This window comes from Eremothecium cymbalariae, chromosome 8, assembly GCF_000235365.1.
Source record: "Eremothecium cymbalariae DBVPG#7215 chromosome 8, complete sequence".
NCBI classification, from domain to species: domain Eukaryota; kingdom Fungi; phylum Ascomycota; class Saccharomycetes; order Saccharomycetales; family Saccharomycetaceae; genus Eremothecium; species Eremothecium cymbalariae.
Window position 1 is genome coordinate 381,666 of NC_016456.1, and position 20,246 is coordinate 401,911.

General features: G+C 39.2%; 12 protein-coding genes and 1 non-coding gene across 13 annotated transcripts, besides 1 other annotated feature; 7 read left to right on the forward strand and 6 right to left on the reverse strand.

Moving 5' to 3' along the window:
- Window positions 1–179: 179 nt before the first annotated feature.
- YFT2 (Yft2p) lies at window positions 180–977 on the forward strand (the record flags this gene model as incomplete). Its single annotated transcript, XM_003648238.1, has 1 exon — window positions 180–977. One exon carries the CDS (start codon window positions 180–182, stop codon window positions 975–977), a length of 798 nt encoding a protein of 265 aa, XP_003648286.1.
- MCM21 (Mcm21p) lies at window positions 969–1,715 on the reverse strand (the record flags this gene model as incomplete). The annotated part of the gene is made up of 1 exon (XM_003648239.1): window positions 969–1,715. One exon carries the CDS (start codon window positions 1,713–1,715, stop codon window positions 969–971), a length of 747 nt encoding a protein of 248 aa, XP_003648287.1.
- A 525-nt stretch (window positions 1,716–2,240) lies between these two features.
- HIM1 (Him1p) lies at window positions 2,241–3,656 on the reverse strand (the record flags this gene model as incomplete). The annotated part of the gene is made up of 1 exon (XM_003648240.1): window positions 2,241–3,656. One exon carries the CDS (start codon window positions 3,654–3,656, stop codon window positions 2,241–2,243), a length of 1,416 nt encoding a protein of 471 aa, XP_003648288.1.
- A 543-nt stretch (window positions 3,657–4,199) lies between these two features.
- Window positions 4,200–4,485: a sequence feature (solo LTR-fragment).
- A 198-nt stretch (window positions 4,486–4,683) lies between these two features.
- On the forward strand, window positions 4,684–4,776 carry Ecym_8186. The gene is made up of 2 exons: window positions 4,684–4,720; window positions 4,741–4,776. It is a non-coding gene; the product is annotated as a tRNA-Phe (tRNA).
- A 155-nt stretch (window positions 4,777–4,931) lies between these two features.
- On the reverse strand, window positions 4,932–6,833 carry NDT80 (transcription factor NDT80; the record flags this gene model as incomplete). Its single annotated transcript, XM_003648241.1, has 1 exon — window positions 4,932–6,833. One exon carries the CDS (start codon window positions 6,831–6,833, stop codon window positions 4,932–4,934), a length of 1,902 nt encoding a protein of 633 aa, XP_003648289.1.
- Window positions 6,834–7,518: 685 nt separating this feature from the next.
- On the forward strand, window positions 7,519–10,689 carry KRE33 (ribosome biosynthesis protein KRE33; the record flags this gene model as incomplete). The annotated part of the gene is made up of 1 exon (XM_003648242.1): window positions 7,519–10,689. The coding sequence occupies one exon, from the start codon at window positions 7,519–7,521 to the stop codon at window positions 10,687–10,689; it is 3,171 nt and encodes a 1,056-aa protein (XP_003648290.1).
- Window positions 10,690–10,933: 244 nt separating this feature from the next.
- TOM22 (Tom22p) lies at window positions 10,934–11,386 on the forward strand (the record flags this gene model as incomplete). Its single annotated transcript, XM_003648243.1, has 1 exon — window positions 10,934–11,386. One exon carries the CDS (start codon window positions 10,934–10,936, stop codon window positions 11,384–11,386), a length of 453 nt encoding a protein of 150 aa, XP_003648291.1.
- A 250-nt stretch (window positions 11,387–11,636) lies between these two features.
- On the reverse strand, window positions 11,637–12,884 carry CPT1 (diacylglycerol cholinephosphotransferase; the record flags this gene model as incomplete). Its single annotated transcript, XM_003648244.1, has 2 exons — window positions 11,637–12,759; window positions 12,835–12,884. 2 exons carry the CDS (start codon window positions 12,882–12,884, stop codon window positions 11,637–11,639), a joined length of 1,173 nt encoding a protein of 390 aa, XP_003648292.1.
- Window positions 12,885–13,135: 251 nt separating this feature from the next.
- Window positions 13,136–13,822, reverse strand: CIA2 (iron-sulfur cluster assembly protein CIA2; the record flags this gene model as incomplete). Its single annotated transcript, XM_003648245.1, has 1 exon — window positions 13,136–13,822. The coding sequence occupies one exon, from the start codon at window positions 13,820–13,822 to the stop codon at window positions 13,136–13,138; it is 687 nt and encodes a 228-aa protein (XP_003648293.1).
- A 270-nt stretch (window positions 13,823–14,092) lies between these two features.
- On the forward strand, window positions 14,093–14,830 carry NRK1 (ribosylnicotinamide kinase; the record flags this gene model as incomplete). The annotated part of the gene is made up of 1 exon (XM_003648246.1): window positions 14,093–14,830. The coding sequence occupies one exon, from the start codon at window positions 14,093–14,095 to the stop codon at window positions 14,828–14,830; it is 738 nt and encodes a 245-aa protein (XP_003648294.1).
- Window positions 14,831–15,069: 239 nt separating this feature from the next.
- On the forward strand, window positions 15,070–16,407 carry TEP1 (putative phosphatidylinositol-3,4,5-trisphosphate 3-phosphatase; the record flags this gene model as incomplete). The annotated part of the gene is made up of 1 exon (XM_003648247.1): window positions 15,070–16,407. One exon carries the CDS (start codon window positions 15,070–15,072, stop codon window positions 16,405–16,407), a length of 1,338 nt encoding a protein of 445 aa, XP_003648295.1.
- A 134-nt stretch (window positions 16,408–16,541) lies between these two features.
- Window positions 16,542–17,096, reverse strand: LSM12 (Lsm12p; the record flags this gene model as incomplete). The annotated part of the gene is made up of 1 exon (XM_003648248.1): window positions 16,542–17,096. One exon carries the CDS (start codon window positions 17,094–17,096, stop codon window positions 16,542–16,544), a length of 555 nt encoding a protein of 184 aa, XP_003648296.1.
- Window positions 17,097–17,392: 296 nt separating this feature from the next.
- FAR11 (Far11p) lies at window positions 17,393–20,188 on the forward strand (the record flags this gene model as incomplete). Its single annotated transcript, XM_003648249.1, has 1 exon — window positions 17,393–20,188. The coding sequence occupies one exon, from the start codon at window positions 17,393–17,395 to the stop codon at window positions 20,186–20,188; it is 2,796 nt and encodes a 931-aa protein (XP_003648297.1).
- Between the last annotated feature and the right edge of the window lie 58 nt (window positions 20,189–20,246).

A 20,246-nucleotide genomic window follows, 5' to 3' on the forward strand; every position in this document is an offset into this window, starting at 1 on the left:
GTTTTACCGGTCTAGGGATCTTTTTTCGGTTTCCAAATTAATATTGAAGTTGACCTAAAAGTTGCCCATAGATGAAAACTAGATCATGATAATGACGCAGGGAATTCACCGAAGTGATTTAACACTTAAAAGTTATTAAATTGACATGGTGATTAAAAACATAATCCCCCAATACTACAATGTTTGAAAAAATTAGTAGCAACATGAATAGTTTTATAGTTAACCAGCGGTACATACTAGTGTATCCCAGCTTAGTTTTTGGTGGAGCCGTCATGAGGCTTTTAGCTGGAAGTGAAAGGCTTGAGAGTGTCAGGAAAAGTTGGTATTTATTAACTGAGGGAAATATGGTGAACTATTTATTTGTAATTAATGGAAATAACGTTTGGTTGGTGCTATATATATTGATGGCAGGCGTTCAGTGTTACATTAGAACCAAAGAATCTGACTCTTTGCCACTTGGTGGTTCGGTTCCAGGGTCTAGTTCAAGAGAACGGTACACAATATTCTTATGTTTGGTCAAGCAGTTTATTGTGAAGTTAGCATTGAAGATGGTTCTTCTCGATAGAATTTTTTGGTTGATTGACCATGTATTTATATGGACTGGGGGAAGGTGTACTGTGAGCGACACGAAAAGTTCTATGGAATGCTACAGATTACATGGGAAATGGGTAGGGGGGTTTGATATTAGTGGTCATTTTTGCTTTGTGACAAATCTTAGTTTGATACTATGGTGTGAATTATTTAGTTTGGAGCAATATTTGAGTGCTAACGAAATACGTCTGAGGAAACGCCTTATCTGGATTAAATATATGATTTTGCTCGCTCTAGTGACATGGATATTTATTTTGTGGGTAACAGCGTTATTTTATCACACACTTCTAGAAAAGGTGCTAGGTTTGATATTAGGGTATGTGTGTCCTGTTGTGATGTATGCGATAATTCCTTATTATCCGAAGTTACAAAGGATCTTATACTGAGCCCTGTAGTATAAGGATTTTATCGGGTAAATCAACCAGAGGACCCAGTATTATTTTACTCCACTCATTATGCCTTTCTATATCAATATCACAGTCGATAATGGATCGATCCCGAAGTTGTGCAACCACTGTTATTATCTCTTCGCCAGTGAGCTGGAATGACAACATGACAGCGTATGAGTCTACTTTGATGTTCTCAAACAATTGGGGATCTAAATTGCAAATAAATTGCAATCTGTAATGAATTGCAAGTAACTCCATATAACATTTTTTAGCAAAAATATACACTTCTTTGTCCATTGAAATTATTCCATGGCCAGTAGTAGACCAGATTTGTTCAATATCAATCACCTTGGGGATGGTGTGCTTGTATAGATCCCAAATTTGATTTGCTTTGGGACGCCGCTTCAGTATTATATAGTAAGGAGGCTCGTATTTCAACGTTGTTTCGTTAAATACTTCCAATCTGATTCCCAACAGTTCAGCCACTAGAGAAGTGCTATCGTGATGGGTATTACTAGCAAGCTTCCCCGGGTCTACTAGAGGGAAAAACGTTATTCCTGACATTCTATAACAATTTTCGATCTCAACAAACTTCTCCAACTCGTTATCCGGTCGAATAGACGTCGCAGAAGACTTCATCAGCTTATTCCGTTTACTAGGAGATCGAACAATCTCAGTATCGAAAAACGAAGCGATGGTTGGATCAAACATCCGGTGTTCAACATCATGCTGCATCTGCAATACCCAATCATGTTCCGGAATATTACGAGGTAAATTTCGTCGTCTGTTTGGCGAAGACGGACCAGTAAGTTTCAAAGGTGAAGACGACCTGGAACTGTCATTGTCTTTGCCAGCGTTCTTGTTTATATCCTCGGATAAGATGTATTGCTTGAGATCTGGATGTTCCACCCACAAAGAAGAACCGCTACCCTCCAGTAGATGGTTTAATTTAGTATTAGTACCAATAGACACATCTCTAGGCTTATTTTTGCTTTCCTTTATTTTTATATCGATGGATGTCAATTGTTCTTCGATAGATGTAACTGGTTTTAAAAAGAATTTTTAGTACGCTGGACAGAAGAGCTTATTGAACAAATGTAAAAATATGAGTATACATACTTTCCTTGGTAAGTGCATCAATATCTTGCTTCAGATCACTCAACTCAGCCATTGCTTTGAGATTAAGTTAGATCTTGAAGCTGTATCAATAAATATATACGTATGGTTATACAAAAAAGCTCGACATTAATATGTATTTCTTCACAAGGCTACAGATCCTGATAGGGCGCGATCCATTTCCTGGCTGGACCAAAGTGTAACTTCAACAACCAAGGCATCAGAGTCATTGCGAGCTAAGTTACGTTTAGTCATGGCTTCTTTTGCCGCTATTCGAGCGACTTTTGAAGAGGGGATGGAATAGCCTACTATCCAATTGCCTGGTAGATGGTAAGTTGCTTTGGCAATCAACTCGGTGACTTTTTTTGATGGGCCCACATCTTTCACTTGAGAAAGCCAGTGAAGTTTTGCTTTAAGAAGCGACCTCTTCCACGCGTAGCACTTGTAGAGGACTCCACTTCCCACTGGCAACTGTGGTGCTAATATTATTTGTTTCCCGTGCTGACCAATTAGTGGACCGGGTCTTAGAATTGTTAAGTGCGTTAATCCCGGAACGTCATATGTTAAATCGTTTTCTAATTTCTGCTTTGTCCTAAAATAAGGGCTTAAAACTCCTAATGCTAAATTGTTGAAACTTGTTACAATCACCATATGTTTTATCAAACTCTTTTTTTGGTCTGGTGCGAAAACCTTGGCCATATCCATGTTTAAAGTGTAGTCCACAAAGGATCGTGGAGTTTTCATTTTGCGTGACTCCCAAGAACTTGACCCAAGGGTAGATATTAAAGTCTCGACCTGATCTATTGATGGCAAATACACTTCGATACGGTCATTAAGGGGCTTGCGATTTCCTGTGAATAGTTCTGAGAATGTTTTATCCCACTTCTTTGAATCATTTTGAATGATCTGAAAAACATTTACGGTGACATTCTTCACTTCATCAGTGGGCAATTTCAATTCCCAATCAAACTGATCCCATTGAAATTCTAGGCCGTCCAATTTACCAATTTCAGTGATATGCTGCTTTATTTTAAGGTCATATTTCCTAATAATATGTGGCTCTCCCCCATAATTTACCACAGCCGTCCATGTTGGTGGTAACTTCGATATGCTAAAGTCGACAGTTTTAAGTCTTCTATTGAAACACCAGATATTCTTGGTCAACTTCAGATCATACAAGACCCCACTGGTCCATGGAGCCATGCATCCCTTCAAAACCTGAGAACCAGTTAGCCCCGTAGATCCTAGTATAATAACATTGTCCCCTTTCTCGTTGACTTTTGGAGGATTAATACTAACCTTTGGAACACTAATAGCTTTTGCAGCACTACTATCCTCCGGAGGGGGTGGAGAATTTACCGGCGTGGTGGTGCTAATAATCTGTTGATTCTGGTCATGTTTAAATAATTTATTTCTAGTCGATTTAATTTTAATTTTAATGTCCTGATAATGAAGAGACGTCTTTCTTGATAGCCTATAATGTCCCGAATTAACCGTATCCACAGTTCGAACCGAACCAAAAGCAGTGATAGTGGGGGGTTCTCTCACTTCTTCTGTCATAATATACCTATTTCTGCTGCCTCTGCTTTTCTTGCTCGAACATGCTCATGAGGTCCACTTTTGACTACTATATGTTTTTTAATATTAACTCGATTTGTGTCATCGCATAAGTCGACGTTGACGTTTACAGTCATTACAAGCTACACCTTGCCATGACTGAGGTATACATACATATATACATACACACATACACATTCGTGTATGAAAAATCATTCTGGTTCATTCTGACGCAGAAATTGATTATATCTACTGCAAAATTAAAAGAATATTTATTGGATTGAATTTTCCCAAGACAAACCATTTCTACCAGCAGACTGGCAGAAATGTAATTTTCAAAATCCAGATATCATTATAACAAAAAAACGACAGTGAAATACAAAAGGAATTTTAATTAAATCAAATATATAAGCAGTGTTCACACCATGGCTATTGAAGTACATATATCTATATAATTGAGATCTGATGGGATACGATCATTATAGTAAAAATAAAATACAATGAAAAAGAAACAGATCTTAATCATAATAAAAATACTTCAAAAATAAATGTCGAGGGCCACTAGTTGGGGTCACGTGCTAGCTTGAACTTCTCGTCACGTGCCAACTAATACTTAGGTTGATGATCAGTTACTGTTTATATAGTCTCTAATCTGGCTCAACTACCCTCTGGGGATCTAGCTGGACCTATATCTAATCTAATCTAGCTAGTTTGGGTCTTCTTATATAGTTTCTGTTGTCCTACTTAAGCTCTCTTGCTTACTTGCTATGCAGATTCTAGCCGATAACAGCTCAGTGGTTATCTTGACACTTCTAACAACTCTGATTCGCTGTTATACAATGGTTATCATCTTCATAGTCTCCTAACGACTCTGATTCGCTGCTTCTTTGTCTTGTTATCGTGACTATCAACATGCTCCTTAGCCTGACTATCATAACTATCGGGATGCTCTTTTGATTTTACGGCATGTGATCAAATGGCTACTACTTGCAAATCTGAATCAGCTCCTTGCCAACACTCGCAAACACTGGCGGATTTAGCTCAGTTGGGAGAGCGCCAGACTGAAGTCAACCTTGGATAACTTGTAATCTGGAGGTCCTGTGTTCGATCCACAGAATTCGCACTGACGTTTATGTTTTTAGAAGATACATCGCTTAAATTTTGGCGAACTTTTAAATTTTAAACTTTTTAAAAGTGAGACTTTTTTTGAGGCTTTTATAGGGCTTTTTAGACAGGGGAATAAAATGAATGAAAAAACGAGAAACGAGAAACGAAAAACTAATGGCGAAAGAAGCTTGGTTCATCAAGCAAATCACTAGAATTCAATAGCTCTGACGGCTTGCTGTTACCTCCTGCAGTTACAATTCCTCTCTTGCTAGAGTACGGCCTTTGCCTGGATGTTGGGGACTCTTCGATATTTAAACAGAAGGAGATATCCATTGGGTTGTTAACATGCGGGGTTGATCTTGGAATATCATTGTTTCCCTGGGCCTGTTGAGAAGGAGATATGTGTTTAATGAGGAAGTTGTTTGTGACCGTGGCGCTATGGTGTTGGTATTCCCGCGATATGGGTGCGAAACTGTGGAAGGTGGAAAAACTGACGCTGCTGGCACTGGAGTTTGAAGCTGCCGTGGTAGTTGCTACCATGGTAGAATTCTTTTTTGAGATTTTCAGCTTCGTTTCTGAAAGAAGGGAAATACTGGATTTGTTTGACAACTTTCGTTTTCTGCTCTCTAGGGGGCCCAAAAGAATGCCTTCCGTTAATGGTTGTTGGTCGTATGGATGGTGGTTTTCTAGATTGAAAGGATCGTACTGGATTGACAGGAGTTCTACGTCGTAATCGTTCAGAGGTGATAGATGGAACGATGGTGTTGTATCCGCTTCTAGGCTGTTATGAAGAGCAGACAACATGGAGGTCTTGGGTAATAGTTCCAAGTCTCTAGCTGTCAAGGAACTCTGCAGGACTAGTGGCACGATCTTTCTCTTGACACCCTCGATGTAGGTCAGGTGGGCCTCTGGGTTTTCTATTGGCTTGCTATTCCTGTCAGATTTTTTCTCCCTTTTGTTGTTGCACCGCTCGCTTATAATGGGTTCGTCGTCGTCGTCGTCGTCGTCTTCTTCTTCTGCATATTCCTTTTTCTTTCTACCTCTCTTGCAGAATTTTGGCTCTACGATAATATTACTGCTGCTCGTTTCCGCAATAATCGTCTCCTCCTTCGTCGATAATGTTTTGATCTGCTGCGGGTAGTTCGAAGGTGAGCGACCTCTTATGATCAACGCAGGAGTTTGTTTCATCAGGATGGGAATGAATGTGGTATCTGCGTCTTGATCATATGTATCCAAATTGTAATATTCGCTGTTGCTGTCCCTATTCATATGGTTCCCATCAATACAACAACCCAAAACCAACTGCAAAACAAAATGCTTGCTTTGCTGTGTGGGCTTTTTAACAGTAATCGAAGATGCAAACTGAATCCTTTCATACCTCGCAACCTTCTTAATCGTATCATTCGGATACGTATAGATAATACACCCATCATCAAAATCTTGCAGAATGCGATCCCGGTGAAGGAAAAAATCATGGTCAAACTTCTTCATCTTCGATTCGTTCCGCACATTCGACGCCTCCCTAATCATCTGGTGATTAGGCAACGGAGCTGGCACCAACGGATGAATCGGTGGCGCAAACTGCGGCCCTTTATCCCGCTTCGCAGTATGCTGCACCAAATTAATCTGTGACTGATCCTCAATACACTTGGCCACAAGCTTAACCGCAAAATACCGCACCTTCAACCGACTATGACTATTTTCAGGCCGTACTTCATAACTGCCCTGAAGAAACTGCTCTAGCGTCATATTCGGCGTATCAAAAGCACTAACAACAGTAAAATAATTCCTCTTGTACCCAATCCACTCATTCTCAATGAAATCAAACCCACGATCTATCCTCGGCTTTATCTCAAACTCAACCTTCTTCCCCGTCCGCACATCCTTCACTGCATTATATTCAACTTTCGGTGTAAAAGATGGCCCGATTTTAAACTGTAACGTAGACCGAGGTGCAATCCTCACCTTTCTCTTATCAAAGTAACTACTCACAGTCCCATCCTCATTTTGGAACGTCTGTATCTCTTGGCTTTTCTCATTGTTTTCAGTGGATATACTTGGTCTACCTTCCATCCTTTGATCACCTATTTTTTTGTGGTATTATTCATTTGTACAAAGGAGAGAGTTTGTGTAAAAGTTCTTAAACTTCTGAATTTTGTCCGTTATTGTGGTTTACTAAAAACTCTAGTTTCTAAAACTACGGCCTTTGATTGTTCTCTCGCATCAATTAACCGCCGAAGTCACCGCCAACATCATCGGAAAGCCATCGCACGGCGATCTATTGTTTGGATTGCCGCTTTGGCGTGACCGTTGTGGTCATTTCTCACGAAGTCGGGGGGAAGTGGTTATGTAAGCGGACCAGACGTTTGGTGACGTAATCCGCCCCAACGCTGCACTGGGGTGGCAGCAGGGGAGGGTGACAATGGCACGACGGGCCGTTCTGCTGGGTCCGTGCTAGTCGCAGGCCTGTGCTTGGCTTGTGGTTCAGGGGCTTTTGGCTTTTGTGTGCATTTGCGAGCGCGTAAATGAGATCTGCGCGCTGCATGGGTGTTGGTTGCTGTGCTGTTTCGTACTCGGTGATTGTGGTAGTCGTTTCTTTTTTGTTGTAGATGGTTTTGAAAAATTTTAAGAAATCGATGAGATGAGCTTGCAGTAGTTAATAATAAAAAAAAGATGTGATGGATGTGTATGATTAGAGATATACGTTGAAATCTTCATTCGTGGGTTAAATCGTATTTCAATAGAGGTTTGGAAGATTATGGCGAAGAAGGCTATCGACTCACGTATACCGGGTTTGATTCGCAATGGGGTGCAGAGCAAGCAGAGGTCATTTTTCATTATTGTTGGTGATAGGGCCCGCAACCAGCTGCCCAATTTGCATTATCTGATGATGAGTGCGGACCTGAAGATGAACAAGTCTGTTCTGTGGGCGTATAAGAAGAAGTTGCAAGGGTTTACTTCTCATAGGAAGAAGCGGGAGACGAAGATCAAAAAGGAGATCAAGAGGGGCACAAGAGAGGCTAATGAACAAGATCCGTTTGAGACGTTTATTTCCAACCAGAAGATCAGATACTGCTACTATAAGGAGACCGAGAGTATCCTCGGTAACACGTATGGTATGTGTATCTTGCAGGACTTTGAGGCGTTGACACCTAACTTGCTTGCCAGGACGATTGAGACGGTTGAAGGTGGGGGGCTTATTGTGATTTTGTTGAAGTCGATGACATCTCTGAAACAGTTGTATACTATGACGATGGATGTGCATGCACGTTATAGAACGGAGGCTCATGATTCTGTGGTGGCTAGGTTTAATGAGAGGTTCATCTTGTCTTTGGGGTCCAATGAGAACTGTTTGGTGATTGACGATGAGTTGAACGTTTTGCCAATTTCTGGAGGTAAAAATGTGAAGCCGCTGCCCCCACCGGAAGATGAGGAGTTGACGCCCAAGCAGCAGGAATTGAAGGATCTTAAGGAATCTTTAGAAGATGTTCAGCCTGCAGGCTCTTTAGTGGCATTGTCTAAAACCGTTAATCAGGCGCAGGCTATCCTGACGTTCATTGATGCTATTTCTGAGAAAACTCTAAATTCTACTGTCGCTCTAACTGCAGGAAGAGGTAGAGGTAAGTCGGCAGCTCTGGGTATTGCGATAGCTGCCGCTGTCTCACATGGTTATTCAAATATTTTTGTTACATCCCCATCTCCAGAAAATTTGAAGACTCTTTTTGAATTTATTTTCAAAGCGTTTGATGCTTTGGGTTATCAGGAACATATCGAGTACGATATTATTCAATCTATAAACCCTGCTTTTAATAAAGCAATTGTCAGAGTTGACATTAAACGTGCGCATAGACAGACAATCCAGTATATTGTTCCCAATGATGCTCACGTTTTAGGACAGGCCGAACTTGTGGTAATTGATGAGGCAGCAGCAATTCCTTTACCTGTCGTAAAGAAGTTGTTGGGACCATACTTAGTATTCATGGCTTCGACTATTAATGGTTACGAAGGTACGGGTAGGTCTTTGTCTTTGAAACTGATCCAACAATTGCGTCAGGAATCTACTGCCAATCTTTCTAATAATTCTGACACCATGATTGTATCACGTAATAGCAAGAGACAAGATGCAAAACTAACCGGACGCACTTTGCGCGAAGTTGTTCTAGATGAACCCATTAGATACGCTCCAGGTGATCCTATAGAGAAGTGGCTAAACAAGCTTTTGTGTTTGGATGTTGCTTTAGTCAAGAACCCAAGATTTGCTGCTAGAGGTACTCCACATCCATCTCAGTGTAACTTATTCATAGTAAACAGAGATACATTGTTTTCATATCATCCTGTTTCTGAAAATTTCTTGGAGAAAATGATGGCATTGTACGTTGCTTCTCATTATAAAAATTCTCCAAACGATTTACAATTAATGAGTGACGCACCCGCCCACCAGTTGTTTGTTTTGCTGCCACCAATTGATCCTAAAGATGGTGGCAGGATCCCCGACCCATTGGTTGTGGTTCAAGTTGCATTAGAAGGTGAAATATCTAAAGAATCGGTCAGAAATTCCCTTTCTAGAGGTCAGAGAGCAGGTGGTGATCTAATTCCGTGGTTAGTATCTCAACAATTCCAAGATGAAGAATTTGCTGGTTTGAGTGGTGCTCGTGTCGTCAGGATTGCAACCAACCCTGATTATTCCTCTATGGGATATGGTTCTCGTGCACTGCAGTTATTGAGAGATTACTTTGAACAAAAATTCACTGATTTATCTGAAGAAACTCAACCACGCGACTACAGTATCAAGAGGGTAAAGGATAGTGACCTGAGCAGGTCCAACTTGCTAAGAGATGACATCAAATTAAGAGATGCTAAATCCTTACCGCCATTGTTACTAAAACTATCAGAACAGCCTCCCCACTACTTGCATTATTTGGGTGTTTCTTATGGGTTAACAAATTCTTTACATAAGTTTTGGAAAAACAACAACTTTGTTCCGGTTTACCTGCGTCAAACGGCAAATGAACTAACGGGGGAACATTCGTGCGTTATGTTAAGTGTGCTAGAAGGGCGTGAATCTAAGTGGTTAGTTGAGTTTGCCCAGGATTTCCAAAAACGATTCCTGTCCCTTTTATCGTATGAATTCAAGAGCTTCACAGCTGTTCAAGCCTTGAACATTATTGAAAGTGCCAACAAGGTTGAAGATCTAGCCGATCCTCAAGATAGTGCTAGGCTCCAAAAGAAAAAGCTTACAAAGGAGCAACTAGACGATATTTTCTCTCCTTACGATCTTAAAAGATTGGACAGTTACTCGAACAACTTATTGGATTATCATGTTATTGTTGATATGCTGCCAAAACTTGCTATGCTTTATTTTAGCGGTAGATTTGACCTCAACAATATGAGCTTCTCAGGTGTTCAACGCACAATCTTACTAGCCATTGGTTTACAACATAAGAGCATCACAGACATCACTAAAGAGTTAAACCTGCCCTCCAACCAAACCATTGCCATGTTTTCTAAGATTATGAGGAAGTTTTCCACTTACTTCCGTGAGGTATTGAGAACTTCTATTGGAGAAACCATGCCTGTCCCAATTGATGAAACAGCTGTCCAAATGGACAGCGTCGATATGCCAGAGTTTGACGCTGCTGCTGCATTGGATCAAATAAATGAAGAAAACGAAGAAGCTGGAACGGAGGCATTAAAAGCTATGAAAGAAAAACAAAAAGAGTTGATTAATTCATTGAACCTAGATAAATACGCAATTGAGGATACTGCCGAGGGATGGAATCCATCGAACTCAGAATTAGAAAAAGCTGTGAAGACTAGTGGTACTGTCAGCGTCAAATCTACAAAAAAGAGACCCCAAGAAAAGGCAGAAAATATTTACAAAGAGGAGATTAATGCATTAAAAAAATCTAAGAAGTCTGGTAAGAAATAGATTAAACTTAATAATCATTTAAATATTGTAACATAGAGGAGAGAACTCAGTAGAGTAGATTAAGTATTCATTCAACTTGGAGGTTCGGATATCACCATATACGTGGAGAAAATTTGCACTTAATTTTGATTTCAATTATCTTCCTTCAACAGGCTTTTAATTAAGAACAAACGTCGAGCTAATCAATCTCTGCAGTTATTAAAAGCTGGTTCTGTCGGATTAATAGTACCCATAAGTTGTCGAGATGGTTGAACTAACTGAGATTACGGAAGAATCGCAAATTTTGCAAAAAGAACAGAAATTCAAACAAAATGGTGGTGGGGTTGGTTCTGAGAAATCTGATTCACTTTTTGACGATGAGGATTACTCCAGTGATGATGATGATGATTTTGACGAAAATGAGACATTTTTCCAGAGGTTTCTGGCTCTAAAGGATATTATTGCTCCTCAGCAATGGCAAAGAGTTAATAAGGTCTATGATGCCACTGTATCCATGTGTAAAGTTGTTTTTTCTAAGAGTGGTAACGTTTTGTGGGCTGTGACTACATCTGCCTTACTGCTAGGTGTTCCATTGTCGTTATCTATTTTAGCGGAGCAGCAATTAATTGAAATGGAGAAGAGTTTTGATTTGCAAAAGGATGCCAATGATATTTTGGCTACCGGCGATTCTCCTAACCCTGCTCCTCAAGGCATTTGAAATCTGTCTGTCTGAGTGATGACCTTTCTGCAGCCAATATAATCTTATTACTAAGGACCACTAACCAGATCTTTGTAAATATCCTAAATAAACAAACAATAAATTTCCCTGCGCTATATATATATAATTATTTCTGGGGATTAGCCTCTAAAAAGGATGGGACGGTGGTATATATATGCCTTCTTTTATAATATCAATGGACTGCACTAAGTATATATAAGTATATCTGTATATATGATGTGAAGATAGATCAGGCTATCTTTGGATGTTTAATGGACAACACATATATATCCAAGTAATTGGTGAATTCGTAAATAACCTCCATAATAAACATTGCATGGATACCAAGACTTAAACCGAAACCCAACCAGCTCAATGCAAATAGGCATTGATCCAGTTGATAGCCTAGCAGATTCACGAATAAAAACTTGAGCATAAATGAGACTGTAGGGATATACATCGGAATGTTGTTCATTGGGTACTGCTGGATAGTCAAATGTGCCACTATAATTCTACCCACAGTGAAGGCAACAGTTAAGCCGGATGATAAAACGGTTGGCAAAGAGATGAAGGACGGTTCCAAAACTCCGGTAATAAATAACGAGGCGAAGAAAGCGAAGAACGGTACCAATTGCCATGTTGCATCCACAACTTGCTTGGTAGTTGATGCAGAAGCACCATATTTTTGGTGATAATATTTCACAACATTCCTTCTGGCGGATAAAATGTTGAAAATCAGACCCAACCCACATAATCCATAAACCACATGCTGTGATTCGACCTCATAGGAGTAACCAACAAAGTTCAGCTCCGTTATCCTAGTATGCCATATCTTCTGTGGACCATAAATACCGGTAAGAATGAAACTTAACACTATTAGAAGAATACCCTCGACTGGCCCACTGAATTCACTCAAAAATAGTTTATGCGTGTGATACTCTTCCCAGGTACTCAAATAGAAGTTACACAACAACGCAAATTGAATCAAAAGGGTCAAAAACGTGTACCCACAGTTTACCACAGCACAGAAAACTAATATGGATAAAGTCGTATTCAAGGAATCAATGGAATGATCGAATAATTCACCCAAGGGGCCAGACTGTGAGGTTCGACGTGCATGGGCACCATCACACGCATCAAATGTTTGATAAAGAAACAAACCTATCGCATATGAGAAGTACGTCCAACGAGGCGACTCCGTATCTAAATTTGGATTGAAATACAAAGCCGTTAGAACGTTAACAATTATAAATCCGAACCCTGTTAACGTAACTGCATTCGGTGCCATCCATAACGGAAATATGTTGACAAACTTTGCCCAAAATGGCTTCAACACATATTTAGATATCAATGAACGATCTTCACTTTGATAGCTATACCCTTACAAAAAATCGTTAGTCTTCCATCTACACCATAAATGGTTCTCAATTACACCGTTTAAAACGTACCTATAGTCCTTCAAATTTTTTAACTTAGAATGAGGAATGAAAACACCCATTATATATAACCTAAGTTGTAGATAACTGAAAGGGGAACACTGGATCAATTGGATAGAGCAATGACGTGCGATCAGAGATGTCTAAAACACGCTTACAACTGAAGGCATCGTGCACGCACAAATTATAAAATATTCAACAAAAAGGACTACCTTTGTTTTTAAGACTTTAAATCACTCTTCACGTAAGATAACGTCCTGACCATGATCATAATCGTCATCATCAGCATCACCATGAATGGGTATTACGGATGCTATTTGCATGTACTGAGCATTTTGGAAACCACCTCTATCAGCTGCTCATTCTCGCAGGCCGCTGCAACTCGTTCTTTATCATTTAACTGTTTATTCACTTGATTCTCACTCTGATGGGACCCTTCCTTCAGTAAAATCGTGATTCTAAACCTCGGTGTTAAACTTCTTTCCAATCTTACTCTAATTCCCAGACCAATCAGAGTGGCCAGTGAACAATGGGTAATGGTTGGAGTAATCCTTACAACGACTTCGGCGATCTCGCCTGCAGTGTCCGAATTATGCACCTCTATGTCGGGCAGGTTAACAACAGCTAGCTGGCCTAGGGTTAATGGATGTTCTGGGTCGCTTATATGGGATATTAAATCGTAAATCTCCTGGGGATCAATGAGATCCTCATCCTCTTTGAATGAGCAGTATTCTTCCGAACCTGGATCTTGAGTTTCCTCATCGTACGCTAAATCGGGCAATCTTTCCTCTGATACCTTTGTTCTAGCCAGTAGTTTATCCAGTATTTCGATATCTGATATTAGTTGGGGATCGTTAGAACTGATTTTCAATAGTTGTTTCTTCTTCTCGAGTGTGGTTTTATTTATTGACGAGTCTAACCAATCTTCTGGGTCTTCGAGTCTCTGAGGTAACTGGGTTTCATCTAAAACGTTTGGATTTTCATTAATAAACTCGGTCATATTTATACGTAAATCGATTCAATAGAATCCTAATACAATATAACTTTCAACTGCTTTCTTTGTTCTTCAGATTCGTCTGGAAAATCTTGTATCCATTCTGTTGGTGTGCATTAGAAAGCAAATTCCAATGTTTTAATACTTGCAATTTATGCCCAACAAACTGAAAAAATCATCTGAATATGTAATGTATATGTTATCGCGATGACATTTTAACAACCGGATTGTTCGCTGCTCATATGGGATTCATATATAACTTTCTTATATCTATCGATGACTAGTAAACCAGCACTTTTAGTTGGAATAAGTGGGTGTTCGTCTTCTGGTAAGACTACGCTTTCAAAATTGGCTAGTTATGCTGTACCTGGATCCATATTAATCCATCAAGACGATTTCTATAAACATGACAACGAAATTCCTATAAATGAGGAATATATGCTTCAAAATTGGGACTGTGCTGATGCATTACATTTTGAAGCTTTTACTAGAGAACTGCAGAATATTAAATCATTGGGTCGTATGTCAGTAAAGCCAGTTAAAAACGACAACCATGATGGTGTATTGAAGTTCAATATAGATGATGGGTTTTGGGAGTCTATTAACAGCCAATATGGGACACGGATAAAAGCCCTAAGCTATATGGTCGTGTTTGTGGAGGGTTTTATGCTTTATCATGATGAATGCTTAGCTTCGCTATTTGATATCAAGCTCCTTCTCAGGGCTCCGTATGCTACGCTTAAAGCACGTAGAGCGGCGAGACCAGGTTACCGCACGCTGGATTCGTATTGGATCGATCCTCCTTATTACTTTGATGAATTCGTATACAAGTCATATGCAGAATCACATAGAAGTTTGTTTGCAGATGGTGATGTCGAAGGCAAGTTGCTGTCCTCAGACATAACGGAGATTTTGAATGATGAAACTACAGATATTAGGAACGTTTTAGTTTCAGTTCTAGAGTCGGTTCTAAATGTTGAATCAGAACTAACCTCAAACACTCTAACCGGCTAGTGTCTACTCGGTTCATACTTTTTATTTGAAATAAATGTGTACCTATTTGTTTTTGTTACATTGAATTTTTAATATTAGTGTCGTTGTGACAGGGACTATAATGCAGCCTCACAAAATGACATACGGCCGTCAGGCATATACTCTCTAGCTTCTGTGTTATACTATAGTTTATACTGTTAATTTCAGTCTCAGAAAACAACAGCAACCACGATTGGTACCATCTAAGGCCGTTTAATACAATGTCATTACCTAAATTGACACCAGAGAACATTATCAAGTCGATTTATTCAAGCCCAGTGAATCGTCATAAGAATAATTTGGGGCTTGTATTAGATTTGACATATATAACAGACAAATTGATCGTCTGTTCATATCCAGTCATGAAATATCCCCGCATGTTTTATAGGAATAGTTTGAAGGATTTGGTAATTTACTTGAATGTCCATCATGGCCCAAGCAATTGGAAAATATTCAATTTAAAGGTTGAAATTTGTGATTCAGATTACACTGATGAAGATATTTCGTCGATGATGGGGATCTCCTCCCCCAAATCACCTACAGCCAAGACTTCATTGAAGAGAAATTCATCCAGTTTACAATCCTTGACTCAGTTGACTCGGCAAAGCCATTGTCTTGGAATAGAAGTGCCTGAGAGAAGTACCTTGAGTTCTCCAGTTGGTAACAAAACTTTGCTTAAGGATATTATTTCACGTAGGGGCTGGGTAGACCATTTCCCTCCTCCTTTCATTCTTTTGGAGGAACTAATTGACGAAATTCATGAATTCTTAGCTTTTGATAATTCCAGAGTCGCGGTGGTTCATTGTAAGATGGGTAAAGGAAGATCTGGTACTGTTGCAATAGCCTACTTGATGAAATATAAGCAAATACCAATGATTGAGTCGTGCCAATTGTTCCTGAGCGCCCGATTCAAGCCAGGTGTCAGTCGCGGCGTCACAATCTATTCACAATTGAGGTACTTGAGATACCATGAAACTTTCATATGCTATGACACTCTTTACAGACCTCAAATAATGAGCGAATTAAGACACTGTAAGTTTAAAATTTTATCTATGGAATTCTTCAATCCTCTTGGAAGTGTCACTAGGGATATTATCGGATCCGCTTGCATGCTTGGTGTCAAAATTCAAAAGTATGCTCCAGGGAATGATTCCTTAATTGATCTCTACTCCATTGAGTGCGATGAAGAAAAGAATGTAATTAAGTTCATCGATGGAAAGTACATACTATATCCAAACATAGGTGTTGAAACTTCTGATATGAGGTTATGTTTTGGCTTGCGATCTAAAACAACGGAGTTTATCAACAGCGTAACCAAGTTGACCTCTTCAGCATATTGCTGGTTAAACTTGTATTGGGAAACTATATCTTGTAGCAGAAGCCTTTCACCAACTAATTTCATGATTGAAGAGCTAGACGCAGAGATTAAAGCATCCGTATGCAAGCCCACATTTACCATCAAATGGGAAGACCTTGACGGCACCAAGGGTAGTATGAACAAGGGATTGAAATTGTTTGATTCTCTAACACTAACCTGGAGTCTTGAAACTGACAGCTGAACAATGAATCGCATGTCTAGTTATAATACAGCCTCATCATCATTTTATACTGAGTTTTCTGTCTTGCTGCAGCACTTATATATTGGTATAGAATCTCATACATATAAACATTACATATGAGGCAATTAATGGCATCAACCACCCTTCTTTTGTAGTTCTAGCTTCTTCCACGCCCCCTCCACAATCTTTACAACTAATTCCTTGGAATTGACCTCCGGATTATTCATGCATTTAACATCTGCTAAAGTATACGGTGGCACAACTTCTAATTCGTCTAGAACAATAATGGACTTTCCATGCCACCTAGTGTCAGGGATGGTCTTATGTATGCTTTCAAATACCACTTGGCCCTCATGCGAAGCTCCCTTACCTATAAGAAGTTCTTTTTTCTTGCACTCTGCTATCTTAACCTTTAGGTTCTCTGTCACTCTATTGATATGAACATGGCTAGGCTTGATCGGATCTCTTTTAAACCCAGGACTGGCAGGTCGTTCCCCAACAACTTCCAAACTCTTAATAAATGATGTCTTGATAATTTTAAAAGTAGGAGTCTGGTTTCTCTTAGAACTCACAAGCGTCAATGTATTATTCCCGGAATCATATGAATATATCTTGCCCTGTGTTACTGTATCTAACACATTGGTAACCTTAACTTTGAATCCAACTATTTGTTCCAAACTGAAACTCATTAGAATTTAAACCGGTTGAATCTCTGCCACAGCTCAATGAAACGACCACAAATATCAGTACTAACCTTTAACGACTACCTATCGGCTTGCTATGTAACTCTAAATGGCGTGGTTGTGGATTGAGCGATAATTTTTAAAAGTGGCAACTTTAGTTTTATATATCAAATCCGTTTTTATCACAAAAGGTTTTAGTTAGAAGGTTTCTCATCAAAAGCTCGAATAAAAGCTTGAAAAGAGAGGATAGGGTAGAGTTGATTACCCTGTTGGTTGAATATCGATAGCTATTGATTGTTAGAATGCCTGAATTAGTTAGACCTACCTCACCCTTAATAAGGTCACTTCCTTCGCAAGAATTAATGAAGAAAAAGCAGAATAAGAAGTCACCTTATAAGTATACAGAAGATGTTGGGAAATACGATGGTACCGATGCCAGTACAGCAGTTGAGGCTTCATTATTGCAAGATTTGGATATTATATTGCATAAAAAATTGCAGATGAATAATACGACTTTTGATCAACCGGGGTCACCGGGAACTACGAATAACTCCTCTAATGGGACAAATGTGGGGTTTCAAATGAATGAGGAGGAAAGAGAAAATGATGAAGAATTAGAAGTGCCTGGGGAGGATGAAGACGAGGATTTCACAAATGTTGATGAAATAGATGGGCCCATTTCTCCGTCTAGCAGCTGTAAGGTTATGAATGATATCCCAAGCAGTTCTGCATCACCTGTATGCCTTTCTCCAATTGTTCAGAAAATGAAACATATGCCAGAGGACTCTGAGGATATAGTTGATGAGAATATACCTATTGATGAGGATTACAAAAAGCAGTTGGACCAACGTGCTGCTGAGATTTCATCTGGTTTTGTTTTCCATACAGCTTCTAAGCCCACCCTTGATTGGTCTTTAAAAGCATTCTATTCACTACCCGAGGAGCTCTCAGAGTGGCTAGATTTGAAAGATTATATGCTGTTGAATAAGTCTAAAGCTTCATTTGAAAGTAAGTTTTCTCCTGGTAACTTTGTGGAAGATGTTGCCTACTCAAACGAATGTGTAAATACATTGAAAAAAGAACTGTCAGAAGATCATCTCAACGGTGATGCTATATTGGCAATGTGTTACATTGTTTTTGGTAATTTCAAAGAAATGCATAATCTGGAATCGCATTTGGGCAGTATTCGAAGGAATTCTCTACTTTTAGCTGATGCTGCAATGGGCATAATAATCAGAGTTTTCAAGAAACAAGCGGAATTTTGCAGGGATAAAAATTCCAATTTGTCGCAATATAACTCTTTACTATTTTATTCTTCGACTGTGTTTTATTTTATCATTTGCGTTTGCATAGAGACTAGGGCCTCCGACCAAGACATCGTTGATAAAGTAATAGATACGATTTTCGAAGCGGGTATTTTGGAATTCATAACAATGTACATAGAGCATTGGCGCTGGCATAGCAGGCTTTGCATGAGGATACGGAATATGCTTATGATATCGTTCAAGCTTCTAACCCTCCAATTTGGAGATGAAGTCCATTATCAGAAGGTTAGAACTTATATTCATAATTTACACGGGATTGAAACTTACGAAAATAGGCCGGAAAAATTAACCGCTTCTCCGCTGGATTATGAAGCATTCCGTATAGATATCAACTCCAGGTTCCCAATTTCAAAGGCTTTGGAATCCAAAATACCTAAAGATTTTGATAACCCTAACTCATTGTCACAATTCTTGGAGATACCAAGGCCTAAGGCCCATAGTGCTGTAAAAATGACGCTCCCTGAACCACAATTACATATAGCAACTCCGGTGCCATCGCCGCCAGGTTCTCCAATATCTCCATATACTCCAAAAACTCGGAAATCATTCCAAACAAACTTGTGTTATCCGTCATTATATCCATCAGATGATGAAGATAATACAGATGAATTGGAAAGCAGGATCCAACTTCCAGACGAACTTGATAATAACAACGTTCTTCCTTACAATGTCCAAGAGGCCATAGAGATCCTTTCTAAAAATATAGAAATAAAGCTTTCGGTTAAACAGTTGTGGCACGAACGGAGCCTATTCATGATGCAAGAACGAGGATGGAACGAAGCAGAAAAGCATTCAAACGACCCGTACGATTATTCAGCACTAGAAGATAATTCACAGGAAATCAAAACCATGAGACGTATTGAAAATTACTACCAGAAATGTTTGCCAAGCTTAATATCCTTGGTTTATGTTTTGTTGCAAACAATCGAATCGAATTTGAATATCCATGAATACTTTGTCAAAGACTTCCCGGCTGACATGTCTATAGAACTGTTAACCCCGCAGTTAGAAATTAGTAGAGCAAAAGAAATTTTAATGAGATCTTCCAGCGGTATTCTATTTACATTGTTGAAATGGTTCAAGTTAAGCCACATTTTGAAGTTTGAATACTTGTCGTCGCTTATCTATGATTCAAAAGTTACCGACGTTTTCATCCCATTATTGTCCAAATTCACATATAATTACAACGACAGACTATACAAACGAACTGTTATGTTACCACACTCATTCTTCGCAGAATGCAGCAAGAACAACTTAATATATCGCGATTCCTACGATGAGAAGTTCACTCAACTGTACCCCTTGGACTCTGAGGTGAATATAAGGATGATCTCTTCAGAGGTTTATATGCTCGAGGTGCTATCAAAAATCATAGGTAAAAAAACATACAGATTAAAGGAATTGCCACTAAACATCGGTACTCTTTTCTGCAAACTATACCAAATCTTCAATCTAGACATCTACCGCCCCATATTAAGACTAGTGAAAGAACTTACCCCATTCAAAAATAAAAGATGGAAATCTGAACACATAGAATTGATATCCGGCGTTTATCTATACGAAAAACTCTCCTTGGTGGACAATTGGGTAGCTGGTAAAGATATATCTGGTGAGATGCACGATGCTTATGGTCACGAAATAGCTTTAAGAGCAATGCTACAATTTTACAACTTCACTCACTACAAAATACCAATGGAACAGTGCGGTTACACTGAAAAACCAAGCAAATCCTTTTTCAGCAAAGAATCTGAAATATTAACATCTAATTATTGATGTACTAATCTAAAACGATATATATATGTATATATCTAGCTGCTTCATGCTCCTTCTA